The sequence below is a fragment of the Pteropus medius genome, unplaced genomic scaffold (assembly GCF_902729225.1).
Source record: "Pteropus medius unplaced genomic scaffold, Ma_sr-lr_union100, whole genome shotgun sequence".
NCBI classification, from domain to species: domain Eukaryota; kingdom Metazoa; phylum Chordata; class Mammalia; order Chiroptera; family Pteropodidae; genus Pteropus; species Pteropus medius.
Genome location: NW_024354360.1, coordinates 2,653,664 through 2,674,854, shown reverse-complemented (window position 1 = coordinate 2,674,854; position 21,191 = coordinate 2,653,664). Strand labels below are relative to the sequence as shown.

General features: G+C 34.0%; 1 protein-coding gene across 5 annotated transcripts in view; it reads left to right on the top strand.

The window, feature by feature from the left end:
- AUH (AU RNA binding methylglutaconyl-CoA hydratase) overlaps nucleotides 1–21,191 on the top strand; it is a 146,077-nt gene that overhangs the window by 9,467 nt on the left and 115,419 nt on the right. For 4 of the 5 annotated variants that reach the window (XM_039852171.1, XM_039852172.1, XM_039852170.1 and 1 more), the window contains exons 2-3: nucleotides 11,394–11,461; nucleotides 11,569–11,656. The exons of the other annotated variant lie outside the window; for it this stretch is intronic. In XM_039852171.1, the coding sequence (XP_039708105.1) occupies nucleotides 11,394–11,461; nucleotides 11,569–11,656 (156 nt within the window). The remainder of the gene's footprint in view (nucleotides 1–11,393; nucleotides 11,462–11,568; nucleotides 11,657–21,191) is intronic. 5 annotated transcript variants of the gene reach the window in all.

The following is a 21,191-nucleotide window of genomic DNA, read 5'->3' as shown; positions in this document are numbered from 1 at the left end:
ATTATAAGAATTGCTGCAATCCTTATGCATATCTCCTTGTGCTCATGTCAAGTTCTGGATAATTTCAGTGTATTTTTAGTGTAAAAAAAAAAAAGTAGCATTTTAATGAGCCTGAATTATATATGCAGTTTTTCAAAAGTATTCTGTCAGTGGTTTCCAGTACTTTGTGTATTACATGTGATTTGTTCATAGTAATCATTAAATTACTGAAGTTTACAAAACTTCTAAAGTAAAAATTGTATATGTGTGTGTTTAGTTTTTGTATACAAACGCGTGCGCACATGTGTGCACTCATGGTAAAATTAAAAAAAAAAAAGCACTGTAGAAGGGTGCCACACTTTCACTTTCAGGCTCTTTCATCAAAAGTAAAGACTTTAAACATCTCTTGAGTCCTTGCTGTGAATGATAATTTTATTCATTGTCTTTCTTATTAGTGTTATCTATATAATTATTTTAATAGATAGTATCTGAACTCCTTTTGATGTAAGATGAGAAAATGTTTGCTGTTAAATTTCTTTCATCTTCCACTATTTGTAACTTTACATCATCAGAGTTAATGATAGTTATATTTTGACTCATAATTGTTCAATGCTTTATCTATAGATTGACTATAAACAGGATTTATAATATTATTGATAATAGTTATGTTGATACTACCTTCAACATGTCTTCAGAAGCAGTTTACTTCCCATTTCCACTCCATCGCCTGAAGCTTGTGTACTGTTATCTCTTATGTGGACCTCAGAAATGGCCTCTTCGTTGGTCTCCCCAGTATACTTTTTTTCCTTTTTTGGAAATTGAGATGAAATTCACATAATAGAAAATTTACCATTTTAACCTTTTTAAGTATACAGTTCAGTGGTTTCTAGTTTATCCACCATGTCTTACAACCATCACAACTATCTAATTTCAGAATACTTTCATTATCTCCAAAGCAAATCCGTATCCCTTAGTCAGTCACTCCTCATTCCCCTCTCCTCCCAGTTTCCAGAAACCACTAATCTCCTTTTTGTCTTTATGGATTTGCTTGTACTAGGTATTTCAAAGAAATAGAATTAAACACTATGAGGCTTTGGGTGTCTGGCATCTTTCAGCCTAATGTTTTCAGAGTTTATCTATGTTATAGCATGTATCAGTACTTCATTCCTTTTTTAATGGCTGAATAATATTTCATTGTGTATATGTACAACATTTTGTTTCTAATTTTTTAATATGAATAATGCTGCTGAACACTCTACAATCATTCGTTAAAACATATGTTTTTAATTCTTTTGGGTAGATATGTAGAAGTAAAATAATTGGTTCTTTTGGTAATTTTGTTTAGTTTTTGGAGGAACCACCTAACTTTTCCACAACAGCCGCACCATTTTACATTTTTACCAACCTACAAGGGTTCTTTTTCCACATACTCACCAACATTTGTTTTCACCTTTTTTTTGTTTTGTTTTGTTAAAACCATTCTACTGGTCGTGAAGTGATACCTCATTGTGGTTTTAGTTTGCATTTCCTTAATAACAAATGATGTTGAGCATCATTTCATATGCTTATTAGCCATTTGTATATTTCTTTTGGAAAAATACCTATTTAAACCTTTTGCCCATTTTTCAGTTGCTTGTCTTTTTGTTGTGAATGGTAAGAATTCTTTATATAATCTGGATATTAACTCCATGTCAGATATATGATTTGCAAATATTTTCTGTTCTGTGGGTTGTTTTTTCACTCAATAATTTTGATGAAGTCTGATTTATTTATTTTTTTTCTTTTGTTACTTGTACTTTTGTTATGATGTTTAAGACACTGTTGGCCTAATTCAAGGTTATGAAGATTTATACCTATGTTTCCTTCTAAGAGTGTTATAGCTCTTACAGTTGTATCTTCGATCAGTTTTGAGATAACCTTTGTATATGGTTGAGGAAAAAGGCCAACTCCATTCTTTTGTGGATGAATATCTGGTGTTCCACCACTATTTGTTGAAAAGACTGTTTTTTTACCGTTAAATGGTCTTGGTATCCTTTTCTAAAACCAATGACCATAAATGTGTTTATTTCTGAACTCTTAATTCAATTCCAATGATCTGTATGTCTGTCCTTATGCCAGTATCACACTATTTGATTACTGTAGCTTTGTAGTAAGTTTTGAAATCAGGAATTGTCCAGTTAAGTCCTCCAAATAAGTCTCACAATGTAGTTCATTTTTTTTGAGATTGTTTTTGGCCTTTTGGGGTTCCTTGCAATTCTTTTTGAATTTTAGTGTTAGTCTTTCAGCAAAAAAGATAGTTAGAATTTTAATAGAGATGTGTAGATCAGTTTGGGAGGTATTGCCATCTTAACAATATTAAATCTTCCATGAACATGGGATATCTTTTTATTTTTTAAAGTTTTTCTTAATTTCTTTCAGTGATGTTTTATAGATTTCAGTGCACAGTCTTGAACTTTCTTGATTGAGTTTATTCCTAAATAGTGTATTCTTTTTGATACTATTACTAATTAAATTGTTTCCTTAATCTCATTTTCGGAATGTTTATTGATAATGTATAGAAATAAAAGTGATTTTTGCATATTGATTTTGTATCATGTAACTTTGTTGTGTCCCTGTATTAACTCTAATAGCTTTTTGGTGAATTCTTTGGAATTTCCTTTATATAAGGTCATGTTATCGTGAATAGAAATAGTGTTACTCTCCCCTTACCCCCACCCATCTGGATGCCTTTCTTTCTTTTTCTTGCCTAATTACTTTGCCTAGAATTTATAGTACAACATTGAATAGAAGTAGTAAAAACAGAGATCCTTGTCTTGTTTCTTAAGGGGAAGACTTTCGGTCTTTCATCATTGAGTGTGATGTTAGTTGTGAGTTTTTTATAAATGCTTTTTATTAGGTTGAAGAAATTCCCTTCAATTACTGATTTGTTGACTTTTTTTTAACTCATTAAAGCATGTTGGATTTTGTTAATTGCTTTTTCTGCATCATTTGAGATGATCACGTGATTTAAAGAAGATTTTTCTTTATTCTGTTAATGTGGTGTATTTGATAGATTTTTGTATGCTCAACCAACCTTGCATTTCTGGGGTAAATCCCACTTGGTTATGGTGCATAAACCTTTAAATATGCTGCTGGATTTGGCTTGCTAGTATTTTCTTGAAGATTTTTACCTTTGTATTCATAAAGGGTTTTGGATTATAGTTCCCTAGTATATTCTTGTTTTCTTCTAAGCTATTCTCTACACTGTCCTGAGTGATCCTTTAAAAAAAACAAATTTGAACATAGAGATAAATTTCCCCAATTTGAGAAAAAGCTATTGGAAATGTATAGCAAACATTATACTGAATGGTGAAATCCTAAAACATTTTCATTACAGGCATTGACAAAATAAGGGAACTTGTTTTCCTTGCTAATATTGGACTTGAAGTCCTAGCTAAAGTAAAACAGCAGGAGAAGGAAATGGGAAGTTAACAGTGGAGTAGAAAATATAATTGCCAGTATTTCTGGATAATGATTGGTCACCTCCTTAGAAAATTGAAGAGAAATACTGATTACACCTATTAACATTTTATAAATTTGCCAGAAAAAAGATTATATAAAATATCCCTAAGTTTTCCACATGCTATCATTGTGATTAGAGAATATAACATATAGAAATAAAAGTGTTCACAAGAGCAAGAAATAGATTTGAAGACATGTGCAAGAGCTATATGAAAAAGCTTCTAAGTCTTATTGATGAAAAAACCATGACCTAAAAATGTTACCGAACTCAGTGGGTTCGTTTTGCCTACATGTGTCAATAGCCAAAAAAGACACAGACAGGAGTTTGTGGCAAAGGAAATAGAGGGTTATTTAAGGAAATGGCACCAAGCCTGGAGACAGGTGAGCTAGCACTCAAAGACCTGGCTCCTCTATGGCCTCTAGGGGATAAGTTATATAGGGGAAGTTCATTAAGTCATGGTAGCTAAGGGAGTTGGGGTTGTGGGTTCTACTGATTGGGTGGGGCTAGAGTAGGAGGTAGTTGATCATTGCATCAGGTCCTGATGTCAGTCATGGCTTTGTCCTGTCTGGATTCAAGGGGATGCTAGGAGGGTTTTCCCCATTCGAGAGTGTGGAGCTGCAAGATGTTATCTTTAGTTTGAAGGAAACTGTTTCTTTGGTCAATAGACCTGAGGCTTTGTTGCTAAGACATTTTGATGTTCGCCTAAGGGCTTCATGAGTAAGGGAGTGGTGTAGAAGGATAAGAAAAGAAGCAAGTGGGCTTAAGGCCAGTTTGAATCAAGGAGAAAGAGAAGAGAAAAAGTCATTTTAAAGAAGCAAAGATTTGCATGGTTACAGAAATATAGAGCATTATCCCATGTTCTAAAGGGAAAGACTATTTTAATATTGCCAGTTTTCTAAATATTAAACAACAAATTTGATGCAGTGTTATTGAATATCCTAACAGGTTTATTATAAATTTAATCTGAAAGAGGTAATTTTTAGAATAGTTAAGACATTTTGAAAAATAATAACTGGGGGGAGTGGTGCTTACCTTAGATAACAAAACAAAATACTGTTATGATAATTAAAGCAGCAGAGCGTTAGAACAGGAGTAGACTAAGAACTTTCCAGAAAAGAATCCAGATAGTGATTGAGTGATTGATCGATTGATTTTTAGGCAAGTCAACCCTTGTTTGACCTCACAGATTACAAGGACCTTGTCAGTTTACAATCCCTTATTTTTTACTTTTTTACGCCTACAGCACCTGGTCTTCCTAGGTGGTCTCCCATCCAAGTACTGGTAACCAGGCCTGACCCTGCTTCCGAGATCAGACGGGATTGGGCTTTTTCAGGATGGCATGGGCGTAGACTCAGATAGTAATTATTATAGGTATTTAGTATACAATTGTTTGGTATTTGAAATCAGAAGAAAAATAGTGGGCTATTTAATAAGTGGTGCTGGCCAAAATATTTATACATTTTAGGTAAAATGAAGTTGTGAGAGTCCAGAGTAGAGAACAGCAGAAATTGAGAGTATTCAATATTAGGAGAAAGTATTAGAAATTTGTCTGTAATCATTGGGGTAGAAAATTTTGTATTCGAATTTGTTAGTTTTACCTTTCTTAATTACCTATGCAATTAGTATTGTGACAAGTGTTTAATAAGATTTGCTTTGAGAACCAGTAGTGCCTTTTCTTCATCCCATTTTCCATACTCCACAAGCAACCATTTAAAACCCTTTTGGCTGATTATTTTGGGCACATTATCACCACATTTTAAATTATATACATGTATTTCTACTTACGGAATTTTCAAATCTAGGTATTATTTATCTCTTGACTTTTATTTTTGTTATGGAGAATGAAGATTTGGCCCCCTTTCACTCAGCCCACACTCTGCCACACTCGTAAACCTTCTCTTTTGCTCCCATCTTCACTCCATGGCCCTGTGATTTAGCTATATCTCTGGGTCTAAGTGAATATTGCCACTTTTTTTTTTTTAAAAAAAAATAGCTTTATTGAGATTCAATTCATAAACTACAGAATTTTCCTATTTAAAATGTACAGTTTGATGGTTTTTAGTATATTCAGAGATGCGGCTATCACCATAATTAATTATAGAATACTTTCATTGCCCCCAAAGGAAACTCCACACTTTTTAGCTGTCAGTGCTCAGTCCCTCTATCGCTGTCAGTCCTAGATGACCCTTTTGATTTACCTGTTCCTGACATTTCATATGTATGAAATATGTGTTCCTTTGTGACTGGCTTCTGTCACTCAGCATAATGTTTTCAGGTTTCATCCAGAGTGTACATGTATCAGTATTTTATTTCTTATTACCAAATACTATATTGCATGGATATATTACATTTTGTTGATCCGTTCATCAGCTGATGGACATTTGGGTTGTTATAACCTTTTGAATATTTTGAATAATGCTTCTTTGATCATTCTGGTACAAGTTTTCATGTAGACATATGTTTTCATTGGACCTCCTTTTTAAGGAAGATACCAGGCCTAAAAGTTACAAAGGCAAAGGTGTACTGTATAAAAAGTTAAAACTTTGGTGCAACAAAATATTATAAACAAGTTGAATTTTAAGAGTGGTAGGAAAAAGGCCTGTAATATAAATAATGAATTAATATTTTTAATTAAAAAATTATTAATCAAAATGCAGAAAACAACTCAGTGACAAGATAGGCAAACAATAAGAACAGTTAATTCACAAAAGAAGTGACAAATGGTTATTAAACTTGGTTAACTTTAGTTCAGAAAATTGGGTGGAACCTGATATAAAATGACCTTATTTTTCCATGTATTATCAGAGATTTATATATTTAATGTTGAATGGTAGACCAGTGATTCTTAGTAACATTTTATGAGACCCCTTCTACTAACCTGAAATGAAATGTACAGATAATGTAAGCTGCTTATCTACATAATTAAAAAAAATTCCTAAATATGATGTTGAAAACAAAAGAAAGGCAATTTATGGTAAAATAGTCTATTTCAATATGTAAGTTTTCTACTGTGATTATTAAAATATAAAGAATTTAGGATTTAAGAAAAGTAATAAGAAACCATTCTACGTGAGAAATAGAGGAAAATAAAAACAGATGGTAAAAAAAGTAATATTTGGTAAGTAATGACAGACCAAACTTACCTGCATATAAGAGACTGAGACAGTAGCCTGAATTGAAGAGGAAGTTCTCTCTTTTTGGTAATGTATTTGAAAACGCAGTGATTGTAGTTAGACTTGCCCTACCTTTTTTTTTTTTCTTTTTCTTTTTTGACGGTTAGCATGTGAAACAGAATTTATCAGAATTCCTCAGATTTTAGGGCAGGAGACTTGTACTCAAAGAGCACGTGTTTTGTTTGTAGAGTTTTGAGTTTTATACATCCCAATAAATTAGATCCTGTGCTAGTGTATGTCACACATCTTGTCTAACAAAATCTGGTGGTTGCGTACAAAGCGGCACACAAAAGTGCCACAGATATATCTAAATGACCTGAAGAAGCTGAGTTCCAGTGACCTAACTCCTGTACATCTTTATAAATAAGTTAATGTGTGTAATGTAAGAATAATTTGTTGGCACAGTTGTCTCAGTACAGTGTTGAGGTAATTTAAAAATATGTTTGAATTGATCTTATATCAGGTTAATTTTGTATATATTTTTCAGAATTATTGATAACATACAAATTCAAATATGTGGGGAAAGAAGTGTCCTTGTGCAGATTATACACATAATTGGAGAGAAAATGTAGTATTAGGTTATAAAAATTTTAAGGTTTTAATATTGACATTTGTCCCTAATTTGATCTATGTAATTTTGTATTCTTTTACATACAGAGGGCTCCCTAAATTTTATAAGCTTCAGACCCTGCAAACCCTGGTGACAGTCCAAGATGTTCCTTTTACATTTTCCAAATGTGTCCTAAGAAATGTTTCATTCCATTGAGGTCTGCTATCATAAACAAACAGGGATTGGTGTTTGGGCAGTAAATAGAAACAATATTTTTGAGGAGTGTCTGTTAAAATTAAGAATGCCCAGATATAGAAATTCCACTTCTTGATATCTGTGAGAAATACTCGTGCATGTATAGAAATCTTTAAGAATGTTTACTGCAGCATTATAGTATTTAGGAGAATTTAGGAACAGTTTAAAATACTCATCAAAAGGAGACAATAATGGAAATCCATTTTACAGAATATTAAGAATTAAAGGAATGTCTTGATATAGAAAGATCTTTAAGACCATATTATGCAAGTAAAAGAAATATGTATAAACCTATTTATGTACAACAGTACTAACAGAAAATACTCCTGTGAACAACCCAAACTGTATTATACAAAAAGTGTTTCGTGTATACAACTCTTTATTGCTGTATGCAAGTATATCCTCTGTAGCATTACATATCAACAAATCACTATGGCTACTAAGGACATGGCAGGGGTCCAGGAAAGAAGGACTTTCACTTTGGGTGTATTATTTTAATTTTGTACAAACCAAATGTATTCATGTACTTTTTTTAAAAAAAAAAAATCCCAGCCGAGATTCTATGTTCATCTTTCAGTTATATAAGCTCTATATAGAGCAGGGTTGATGTTGTAATATGAACGTACAGATTCACCAAAGACCTCTGTGTTTCCTGAAAAGGCAGGAAAAGTCTAAAACAAGAATTTAAGATTAGCATATGCAAGTGTAATCTTTTCTGAGTTTGGATAACTTGTTTTGCCTAGGTCATGTGAGGAGGATGCCTGATCATTGAGTTCTTGAGAAGCTCTTAGTTGTGGAATAAAGTGGGACAATTACAAAACTAAGACTACAGGCTCTGTTGAATAAAGCTAAGGTTTTATTCCATTTTGGTAATCAGTAGCCCACTGATTCATTTGATGGTACATATGTTAGACACTGGATGATTCATTTTAAATTACAGAGCTAATTTCCAACTCTTTGAGGTGGATGTGCCCAAAACATCAGGCCTCAAACATGGAATTGAAACCACTAGAATTAATTATGGTAGAAACATTTTGATGGCATTTTACACTTTAGTAATGATGTTAACAGTATTATATCTACCATGCATTATAGTAACACTTGTTGCATCAAAGTCTTTGTGCTAGAAGGAGCAATAATAATTGAGTGCTTATAGTGTAAGCTTTATATATCTCATCATTTGATCCTCACAACAGTCCCACGGAATTTGGAACTACTAGTATCTTCTTCACTCACAGTATAAGAAATTGAGAATCAGAAAGGTTAAGTAACTTACTCAAGGTCTCATAGGTAGTAAGTTGCAGACTGGGATTTCAACCCAAGGAATCGGACCTCAGGGCCAACATTATTAGCTTCTGCACTGTGAGTTGATATCAATTTGGATGTCTCAAAGGCGCTTCAGATTCACTTTAATTTAGAACCAAATTTATGAACTTTATGCCCTTCCACCCTCACCTCTGTCTGTTTTTTTTTTAATGGTTATGTCTCATTGAGTGTCCTTTCCTTGTATCCAGTTGCTGAAGCCAGACCTAGTAGACGTTCCGAATATCTTCTTCCAATGCAGTCAATTGTGAACTTAAAATTTTATCTCTTGAAAAGATCTTTATTCCCTTCACTTCCTTCTATTTTTTAAAGATTTTTATTAAAACATAGCTAACATACAATATTATATTAGTTTCAGGTGTACACCATAGTTATTTCTTTACTTCCATTTCTAATTCTACTAACCTCGGCCAAACTTATCTCTTGACTGTATTGTAGCTTATGCCTCGAAGCTTCTATATATGCTTTTGGTATGATCTCCAAATATAGCAACTATATCTCCCCACCCCCAGTTGTATATGTGTTCATTCTACCCAAAACTCTTTCAGTGGTTATTCTTTATTTTTTAGCGGGGGTCTGGAAGGACAGTATCTGGCCTATGCTGACTTCTCCTCTCCCCATTAATGGGGACATGACTATGTTTTCTCCTGTGATTGGAATTCAGCCTCCCCCTCCCCCCAATCCCACTCATCCTTCTAATCTCAACTCAATAGCAGTGTCTTGGATAAGCTTGCCAATTGCCCCCAGACCATATCAGTTCTGGTTACAGTACTGTAGTACTATTTAGAGAATGTAAAATATTTTAAATTGTACATTCTAAGATTATTTTATTAATGTCTTTCCTTCTTAGACTCTAGTTCCTTGAGAGCTGAGCACCACAATGTGTAGTCAATATATTTGAATGAACGAACACATCTGGTATTATCCACTTGATTTTCTTTATGAGGAAACTGAAGCTTCAGCAGTGTAGTATAGTCCTTTCATTCATTCAAGTGTGCCATTAGGTTGCCACTTACTAGCTGAAGGCAGTTAATTAACCTCTCCAAGTCCCAGTTTCTTTATTTGTTCAGTAAGGATAAAATTTGTACTTACTACATGGGTTGTTGTGGGGATTACATGAGATAATAAATATAAAGCACTGTGAATAGTGTCCAGCACTTATTAGAATGTCAATTAGTGGTAGCTATTGTCATTAGTATTGGGACCTACCCAAGGTCATTCAACTGCCCTAAATACCAGTTTTCCTTCATGATTTTCCCCAAACTGAGATCATTTGGAATTCTTGTAAATTTATTCTATTCTGAGCCAAAGTTCATCTTTGTATTTTCTTTGAAAACTAGATTTGCACAGCTTTTTGCATAGAGAAGGCATGTGTACATCTTGTTGTCTTCAGTTTAACTCAGTTACAAATAAAGATCATTGTATGTTAGCTATGTTTTAATAAAAATCTTTAAAAAATAGAAGGAAGTGAAGGGAATAAAGAGCTTTTCAAGAGGTAAAAATTTAAGTTAGTGATTGACTGCATTGGAAGAAGGTGTTAGGAATGTTTACTAGGTGTTTGGCTTCAGTAGTTGGATGCAAGGAAATGACACTCAATGAGACAGAACCATTAAAAACAGACAGAGGTGTGGATGGAGGGGTAAAAAGAATGTCCAATGAAAACATATGTTCGTAACCCCAACCAGGTGGGAGGCATTTCTGTTACACACGGAAAACTTGTGTTTACTCAGGGGACTAGAAGACCGAGTACAGATTGTATAGGGCTTTGAGTATCAAATTAAAGTCTTTGAACAGATGTTTTGAAAATAAATAAAGGGTGTTAAGCAGGAGGTGAATTCTATGCATAGAATTGTTTTTGGAAAATTGACTGCAGCAGTTGGAATGGAAGGCTGGATTTAGATGATGGATTCTGATAAAATTAGGGAAGTTAGGAGGGAGAGCTGGGCTTTGTGGAAGACAGAATGAACTTTATTTCTATATACTGAGGTTGAATTGCTTGTTGGACTTCTAAATGGAAGTGCCGTCAGGTTAAGTATGTGCAACAGAGTCAGGAGAGAAACTGGATGGAAATATTGGAAACTATTTAGTATGACAACAAGAGTAACAGATATTAACACGTGGTATACTAGTGAAAAAACATCCTACAGTACTTGCCTGGGTCAAGGATTTTGTTAGCTGTTACTTCTGTATATGCATGAAGGTGATGAAACCACATTTTAAATAGCATGCTGTAATTGAGAATTTTCATGGCCTTCCTTCTAGTTAGTCTGACTTAGTGATGTAAAATTTAGTGAAATATGTCAGAATATCTTGATGGTGCTTAAGGAGAGATAAATTGAAGGGGACATGATGTTATAAAGTTCTTTAACAGTCTGAAGTGCTGAATAAAGCAGATCGATTTTATAAATATGTTACATATACCACATTCTTTAAAATATGCTTATTTTGAAAAGGAAGATAAACATAAAAATAAAGATAAAACTCTTAGAGTGAACCTCAATGAGGTGGTAGATTTCCTAAATGCCAAGTTAACTAGCTGTATGTGTGGAGTCTCTACTCTGAAAACTCACTAACTCAAGTACTTGTGCTTTTTTTTTTTTTCCTTAACTAGGAATTGTGGTGCTTGGAATAAACAGAGCTTATGCCAAAAATTCATTCAGTAAAAATCTTGTAAAAATGGTGAGTGTAAAGATAAAACTGTTTGTTTCTAATATTAAGCTACAGTGTTGACATCAATCTGAAAATTTTCCGCCTTTTTTCTTTTTACCCTCCCTGTTTCTGTTTAGTTCTCAAAAGCTGTGGATGCTTTAAAATCTGATAAGAAAGTACGGACCGTTATAGTCAGGAGTGAAGTCCCAGGGATATTCTGTGCTGGTATGTAAATACATTTTATTATGAAATAAAACAGTAGTCTAATTTTTCCTAAAAACAGCATATTTTCCATTGTAAAGTGTTCTGTGGTATGAATTCCATTTCTGAGAATTCCTCTTTGTCTTTTTTTTTTTACTGGTTTACAAGAAAAAAGATGCTTTGTCAGTATTAGAAACTTTTGCAACAGGTAGATTGTTTTAGAAGTTGAAAAAATAATTTGAGTCATGAAAATATTTGTTTGTAGTACATGAATAATATTTATGAAAGATCAGCTGGGAAGGAAAAATTGGGTTTCCTACCCACAACAGAATGCTTTGTATTTATTAGTGACTCAAAAAATATTTTAATTGACTAGCAGTAGCTGCCCCAGTACAGTGTTAAGTATAGACGTTCGCTTTGAAGGTTAGTGTTTCGTAGTGCCCACTTTCGTAGTATCCATGGAATGCATGTCCACTCTGGCAGTGAAAGATAAATGTTTTTTTCCCATTTGTACTGCATTACCAAAAGCTAAAGATTTAAGTTGTTTTGCATTTCCCATGTTTATTTCTAAACCATGAGATTGAGTGAATCTTTCAACTAGTAAGAAATGTAGATTAAGATTAAAAAAAATGCTGATAACATGTAGTATCATTGTAATTTACTAATAAGCAAATGAAAGTACAACTTGATTGAAGTATAAAAATTTCTTTTTCACTAAAAATATAGATGGGATAATCCCCTTGAGGTAATTGGACATTTGAGGGAATGACATACAGTATTTTATTCATTAAACAAGTATTTATTGAGCATTTAGAGTATGCCTAGAACGATGCTGGGAACATGGGGAAATATTTCTAGACAGAACATTTTTAGAAATATCTTAATTGTGAAAATGATATTCTTCAGTTTCATTCTTGAGAGTTCTCAGGTTTTTTAAGTTTCAAACTGTGGCTTTCACCTTACAATATTGTAGAAAGTTACCATATGTAGAAACATTTAGTGTAACTGAGTTAGTTATATTTTGGCTTTTGATGTAATGTAGCATACCAGAAGGGTTAGTTTTAACTTCAGTTTTATAATCAAAGACAGTAAAATTATGCTCTTCAACTGCCCGGATGATGAGGTTTTGCATTGCAGAGTTCTGCTTTTACATCTGTCAAACACAAGTAACACCATCCATCCGCCTAGTAGGTGGTCTGAGACTTCCATGTGACAGTGTATGTAAAGCACGGGTCAGTAGTCAGTAAGTGATGGCTGTTCGTAGTTTTTATGTGGCCTTTACATATATTTCAGTTTTATTCCTTAAACAATATGAAAAACTTATATTGAGAGAATCAAATTCTTGTATCTGTGATTTTAGGACTAGTTGAGTATGTCTCTAGGGGACTGAGTTGAATGCCATGACTGGTGGCTATGAGGTCACAGCACTCATTTCCTCTGAGGCCCGTTGTGGGACTTAACTGGGAGGACATCAAGCAGTTAGGAAGCCTTTAAAGAAGGCCCAGTGATGTGAATCTATGAGGAGTGATAGTGATGCTGGGAAGGTAGAGCAATACTTCAGAAATAAGCATTATTGATCATGTAAGCATTACCGTCTTTTAATTGGTAATAGGTTTTGTAATTTTTACACTGTAATTACTAGTAGAATTCTTTTTATTTTACCCATTCCTTTGCTGCCCATATGTTTTACATCTCCATATTATTTATATTCTTTGAAAAAGGTTTTAATGGTTTTAGTACAGTTTACAGATATCTTTTATAGGTTGCCTTTTTGAGGACTTAGGAAGTTATATACCAAATGCTTTCTACCAGATTAACAAGTTAGCTTTGAATACTTTTTTCTGAGTTAATCAAATCTATTTTTTTTTTTTTTTGCTGTTATGTGCTTTTAAACCTTCCCATATTAGGATAATCTATATTTTAAATCATAAGAACTGTTACTGTATTTTGTCAAAAATAGTCTGTTTGAATTCTAGAAAGATTGGGGCAAATCATTTATTTTAGTAACTCAGTGTGTATAATGGAACCATTCTTTCAGATTTCTCTGAAAGGTTTTCTTTGCTTTCATATATTTTAAGCAGGCAGTTTAGTAGGTTTGTCTTTATTAGTATGTACAGAGTAAGTTGTAAGTCCAGATAAATTTAAGCTCATGGCTTTTTAATAAAGTCTCATTCATTCATTATTGTTGAAGAGTACAGTCATATAATTTTAATTTTTATTCTGAAGTAATAATGTTCCAGAACAAAATTCTCAAAAACAGTGTACTCATTTATTAATTATTCTTTTGGCCCTTGCAGCCCCCTAAAGTTACTCATTTTCCCTCTTCCCTTTCTGCCCCCACCAAAGTTTCTCTTCTCTGTATTCCATTGGCATCTTGTTGATTTCCAAAAACTTAAACTAGTGTTGCCTCAAATTTCTTGAAGAATGGAAACTTCTCTTTTTCTTCTTTGAAAATCATCTTTTGTGTTCTCTGAACATAGCATACAATAGAGACTAAGCATGTATTTGCTGAAGTTAATTAGCCGTAAACTGATGTGATTTACTGATGCTCTTTTCAGAGACTGTTGGAATATGTTTAGCAGTTTATCTGAATTGTCTTAGACCACTCTAAGATTCACTGATGGTATTTCTGGCTCCTGACTTTGGTACCTTTTTTTGGACATCATTTTTCTAATATGCTAGAAAAACATATAATTAAGCATTATTGAAGAGATCCCTATATGCATTGCAGGTTGGACTGAGTGATTTCTGACTTCCCATTTAGAATCAATAACCATGTTTTACCAACATTTTTAAAATCAAATTTTAGTTTTTAAATGGGTCGTAAGTCAAAATTATGAAATGTGTACAAAGTGTATGAAAAAGTATACAAAGAGAGAAGTTCCGCTCTTCCCACTCTCTCTATTTCATTCTTTCCCTAATATAAATAGCAATTTTTCTTATTTTCTTTATCTTTCTAGTATTTCATTATACAGATGCATACAAATATATGCAGATATGCAAATGAACTCAGTAGAATGTTAAAGAACTGTTTAACATGACAATATTATATATAGTGTGGGATATGTGTTGTAAGAACTGTATATAAAATGTTACACCCATTATGACTACAGTTGTGTAAAATATGTCTACAAATAAGATTGTGGAGAAGTGATGTTTTCTTTTCTCCATCTTTAAACTTTCTGTAATAAATGTTATAGTAATAAATTATATTAAGTGACTGTATACAAAGTAAATAATTTTGAAAAAATTACCAAGTGTGATAGTATATTTTTCAGTTTGGGTAAGTAAAATTGTGACATTAACCGAGTTTATGAATTACTTGTTACAACATTTGAGAGGAATAAATTTTAGAATAAAAAGGTCTTACAGAACAATTCACATGCTTTCATTTTATAGAATTCTTGTAAGGTTAAGTACCTGATTAAAGGAATGGCTCAGCTGAAACTACTTCTGACTCCTAGAGCAGGGTTTTCTTTACCAGTGATTTCTAATCTTTTGGAATATGAAGTCTCCTTTTTAAGTTCTTAAAATTTCATGTACTTACACATCGTACTGGTCCTGTGTTGATTGAGAAGATGTGTAATGTCAAAATACCACTCTGGTTATAGTAACGTATTTAAATGAGTACTCTGTTACTAACTACGATAATATCTAGGTACAGAAAAAAAATATATCATAGTTGTCATGGCTTTAGACAATGTTTCCTATATATTTTCAAATACCATGCCATACCCTAGGCATGACTCCAAGTCTGGAATCACTGTTGTGTACTCTTTTTGTATGTTAGAACACCATTTCCGGGTTCATGGCTTGCTTGTACTTTTTGTATAATACTGAGACATGTCATTTTGATAGTCAAAGCTTATTGTGAAGCACTGGCTACGTAGTTTGTATAAGAGATTGATTTGAATGTATGTTATCTCTCCTGCATATTCTAGAAATTATTCATTTAAAATTTTTATCTTTTTCTTACACACAAACACACTCATGCACACACACCAAGGAAAGCCAAAGTAATTCTATTTCAAAATGTTTAGGTAGTCACATTTTTAATATATTATCTGTAATGAAATTAAGTAAAGTCCTTTTGGCTAGGCTACTTTATTGGTTGTAAATGTATAACCCTAGTCATCTGTTTATTCTTGTTCTTTCAGTGTTCTAAAACTAAGTAGCAAAGTACATGTGGATTGTTTTTACTATAATATTTATAAAGTGAAATTTTATGAGAAATTACTGAGACGGAGGATTTTTTCCTTTGAAATTCCTAAAATAGACTATAAACAGTTCTTGGTAATTGATTCCTGTATATAGAACTACAAATTGAGTGTTTCACTGAATTATACCAGTGTGGGTTTTTTTTTTTTAAAGTTAAAGTAGTTTTGCTTCTGCTTTTGAATTCTAGTAAATTGTGTTCTGACTGAAAACTTCTCACTAAAATTGTCAACATACTTTATTGAATATTGTGTGTATTGTTCAAATGCATACAGATGTCATGATGTGGTTAGATATGTGAGGACCTCTGACTAATGGGAGTTACCTATTCAGTATTGTTTCAGAATCTCAGGTTAAGTTATATTTCTGTATTCGAATGTTAGTCCCTTAGATAGTTTGATAATTAGAGTGAAAATGTAGATACCTACAAATTTATATTAGCTAAACATAGGGTTCTTTTGTTGGATGTTAGTTTTTTGAATTAAAAAAAAAAGTTTTGTTTTTTTTTTGAGGTCTGCATTCCTTGCAATAATACTATGTACCAGTTTTAGATATATAATTGATGAGTTTTGACAGATATTTAAACCATGGTCACAATTGTGATAAAGAACACGTTCATTACTTAAAAAGCTTCCTTGTGCCCATTTATAGTCAATTTCTTCCCCTACTCTGATCCCTTGAACTACTGATCTCCTTGCTCTTACCTAGTTTGCCTCTTCTAGAATCTCTTATAAATGTAATCAAATCCTACTGTAGGTGGTCTTTTGTATATGGTTTTTCATTTAGCATAATGCTTAGAGGTTCACCCATGTTATATGTTTCAGTAATTTTGTTGCTGAATATGATTTTTATTTTATTGCTAAGTATTCATTTTGTATGCTGAATAGTTGTATGGATATATGACAGTTTATCTAGAAGAGTTTTTCTGATATTTTGATTTTTATAAATACTGCTTCTGTGAGCATTCACATACAAGTCTTTTTGTGAACATGTTTTTGTTTCTCTTGGATACTTAGGATTGTAATTACTAGGTTTTATTATAACTATGTTTTATTTTATAAGAAACTGACATCTGTTTTATAGAGTGACTGTGCCATTTTGCATTCCCTCCAGCTGTGCATGAGAGTTCCAGGTGCTCCACATTCTCGTCAACACTTGATATTGTCAGTCTTTTTTAATTTCGGGCATTCTAATGGGTACGTAGCTGCATGTCATGTTGGTTTTAGTTTGCATTTCTCTAATGAATAATGATTTTGAGCATCTTTTCAGGTGGTTTTTTGTTATGTGTATATCTTTTTTTGTTGAGTGTTTATTCAGATCTTTTGCCCATGTTTTTATTAAAATGTCAGTAGAGTTGTGCAGTTCTTTTTAAACTGATACAAGTCCTTTATGTGTTTTGCAAATATTTTCACCCATTCTGTAGCTTGCTTTTTTCTTAATATTTTGTTTTGAAGAACAGAAGTTTTTCAGTTGAAGTCTGATTTATCAATTAGTTTTTTTTATGATTTGTACTTATTTTGTGAACTAAGAGATGTCATTCTACTCTAAAGTCACACTTTCTTAAACTAGAAGTTTTTTAGTTTTTATGTTTTACATTTAGATTTATGAAGCATTCTTTTAATTTTTGTATATGTTGCGAAATGTGGAGTTAAAAATTGTGGTATAGTAAAATATGTATTTGGTCTTTGCCCTGGATTCCTAGCACAGAGCTCCTAAAACCCTGGGAACTTCCTGAGTGATAAGAGTGCCTTTAGTATGCTAATGAGATGACTCAAGGCAGAGGCCCCTAGATAGCTTTATGATGGGGGGCTGGTTATAAGAAAAATCAACCATTAGATTAGAGGGTTAGAATTTTTAGCCCTATTTCTCAAACCTCTTCATTTGAACATGCTAGAGATGCCATCAAAAATGACTCAGAATACTCATGGCCTTTCTGAGGCTGTTGCTAATTAATTTTTGACTATATTTCCATTTTTAAAACTACCTAAATAATATTTTATGCTCTGTAGATATTACTTGCTTTTTAAGAAATAGGAAGTATATATTAGTAATAACCTGCTGATTCATCCCTTTGCTTCCACTCTTGTCCCACTATATATAGCACATTCCCTGTAAAGCAGCCCAATTTGTAACCAGAGGGCAACCGAGTCCGGGGCTCGTGCTGCCTGTGCCGCTCAGCCAATAGACTGACACAGGAGTTATGATATCTAGAGTAAGCGTTTATTGTCAGAGCACCTGTAATCTGAAAAGGCAGCAGGTTATACACCTTCAAAAACTGTCTTGCCTTCTCAGCCCGGCTTAGGATATTTAAGGAAAAATCTGGGCATTATTCCAGGGGCTACTTGATGGGAATGTTCCGGAGTCTGTTGTGCTTCATGGAGCTGTACCTCTGGTCACGGGGTCCTCCCGTGACGTTAGCAACCCAGTAACAAAGATGGAAGTGTTAGGTAGCTAGTCAGACATGAGCGACAGGGGAACAAAGGAAAGGAGGCTCAGCCTAGAGACCTCTCAAAGAAGACCCTATTGGTAGTTGGAGAATCCCTTCTGCATCCCCAGAGACAAAGGACAGGAGGGGGTCATAATCTATAGCTGGTTTAATCTGGCTACAGATGCCTGTGCAGATGGTACTACCCTAATCTGCCCATAGTCTAAGCCTCATTATGCTGTCATTATAATACTATGTTTATGCCTGGAAGTTCGTGAAACTAATTATAACAGACTGAATTCTGGGTAAATGCATAGGCACTAGACAAAGTGTTATATAGCAGCCACGTGTCAGTCAAAATGAGCTCACAGCCAGTCACCTAGGAGTGCCTTCGGAACTACCTATCCCAGCCCTAATATAATTCAGACATCCCTATTTCTGGGTTGTTAAAGCTCTCTTCACTGAAATCATGTTCTTCCTTGGAGCCTATTCTGTCTTTCTAAAATATGCTTTTAACAAATCTTTTCTAACTCTCACTGACCTGTGATTCTTTCCTGTGTCAATGAGGAAGAACCAGGAAAAATGCTAATTACACTTCTGTACCATTATTCCCCACTTCCCCATGGGGCGACACTGAAGTTCAAATCGTCCCTAACAGTGACTTTTTTTTTTGAGATTTAGAAAAGATTCATTGAAAGAATGTAAAGGCCACCATAAGAAAGGCTGCAACCATGTGGAATTTGGGACATGAAAAGATAAAAGAAATAAAGGAGAGATTCAGTGATAGCGTCATTTTGGTGAGTGCAAGGTTAGAAGGCTACTTACTACTAGTTGGATAATCTTGAGGTTTAGGGTTCCTGAAAACCTTCTGATTAGAATTTCCATTTGAATTACTTAGGACTTTTTGGGGATAAACTAAGTTTTGAGAGGTGGGGGTAGTATTTTCCTATTCTCTAAAATAAAAGGAAAGGCAGCATGATTAATACATTAAATACCAATATAATTTACTCATTTAAAACATTTATAATACTGTTATATACTTTCACTTATTATCTCTTCCTAACTATAAACTTTTGGTGATTTTCTTCTCTTGAATTATATGCAATATTTATGAATTGGTTTTGTTTTGTGACAGACAGGATAGCCTCTACTAGGTGTCTTTTTTAAAGTGTTGTTTTATTGCAGCAGGTGGTTACCCTCCTAGATTATCTGCCTGACCCTTTTGAGGCTTTTTTTTAAAGTTTCTGGTATTTTTACTGAATGCCCGGGGTGTTCCCTACTTTATCTTGATCTCTGCTGGTCATAACATGAACACCAGGAGTTTTTCAGACCACACAGTTCCCTGTGATGTTCTTTCTCTGATAATTGCCTAGGAATTGGCAATTTTGGCTTAAAACTTAAGGGAACCCCGTGCAGATTTTTGGAGCACTTTCTCTGAGAGACTCTCTTCTCTCTAGTTCCTTGTCCTGCAGATTCCAGCCACCCATGCTCTCTCATCTCTGTATATCATTAAGACTATGATGTTTGCTCTCTATATATCCCCCTGCCTTGCATCCCAACCTGTAAAGTGCTTTCAGAAAGAAAGTTGCAAGTCAGTGGACTCTCAGTTCAGTCTCTCAACTACCTGTTGATCAACATCTGAAAGATATTTCATATATTTTGAGGGAAGACTAGTTCAATACCACTTACTCCATCATAGTCACAGGTGGAAGTTTCCAGTTGCACTTAGTGAGGAATGGTATTTAAGAACTAAGATCTGGATGCTAACTGTTCTTGTTGTTACTTGGGTATCTTTGATAAATAAATATATTACATATATATACACACATATTTACATTAATGTCTGTATTTGTATTTTGAAAATCACAAGTGTAACTGAGCAAATCTTCACTTCTTTAAAATGACTTCTTTTCTTTCTCCTTGATACAAACTGGCCTTGAGCTCACTTCTTTTCTTTCCTTATCCTTCTGCATACTGCACAACCACTCCCTTACTCATTAAGCCGTTAAGTCAGCATGGAACAGTCTTAGGAACAAAGCCTCAGGTCTGTTGACCAAAGAAACAGTTTCCTTCAAACTAAAGATAACATCTTGCAGCTCCACACTCTCGAATGGAGAACAACACTACCAGCATCCCCTTGAAACCAGACAGGACAACACCATAACTGATATCAAGACTTGATGCAGTGATCAACTACCTCCTACTCTAGCCTCAACCAATCAGTAGAACCCATGACCCCAACTCCCTTAGCTACCATGACTAATGAGTTTTCCCCTGTTTAACTTATCCCCTACAGGCCATCCAGGAGCCAGGTCTTGAGTGCTAGCTCACCTGTGTCACCAGGCTTGGCGCCATTTCCTTAAGTAAACCTCTCTTTTATTTGCTGGAAATACTTGTCTGTCTCTTTTGGGTTTGACATTGCAGATGGAATGAACTCTTTGAGTTCAGTAACACAAGTTCATACTGAAAACTCCATTTCCTGTTCATCAGCATAGAATTCATTCTCATCTTATATTCTATTTTAGTAATTGTAATATGTTTACTCATTTGCTCAGTCCTGTAATACGCACAAAGTAGTTTCAGAATTGTGGTCCATACCACTGTAATGAACACACTTTCTAACCAGGGTAAGATGAACATCTGGAGAGCTTGGGGCTCCAGTGACCAGGTTCTTATCTTATTCCATGAGGAAATTCAAAGGCAAGATGAACAGCAAGCAGGAAAGCACAAGGTTTATTAAAACAAAAGTACACACTCAAGCGAGAAAGAGCGGATAAGAGAGAGCGCGAGTGGGAGAGAGAGAGCGAGAGAGCAAGCAAGGGAGTTGCCTTGCTCAAGATGGCTGGTTATGAACTTTTTGTTCTCCCTGGAGGCAGAGTCTGGAGAAACGTGCTACTGAGGTAGCCTAGTTTTGTCCTC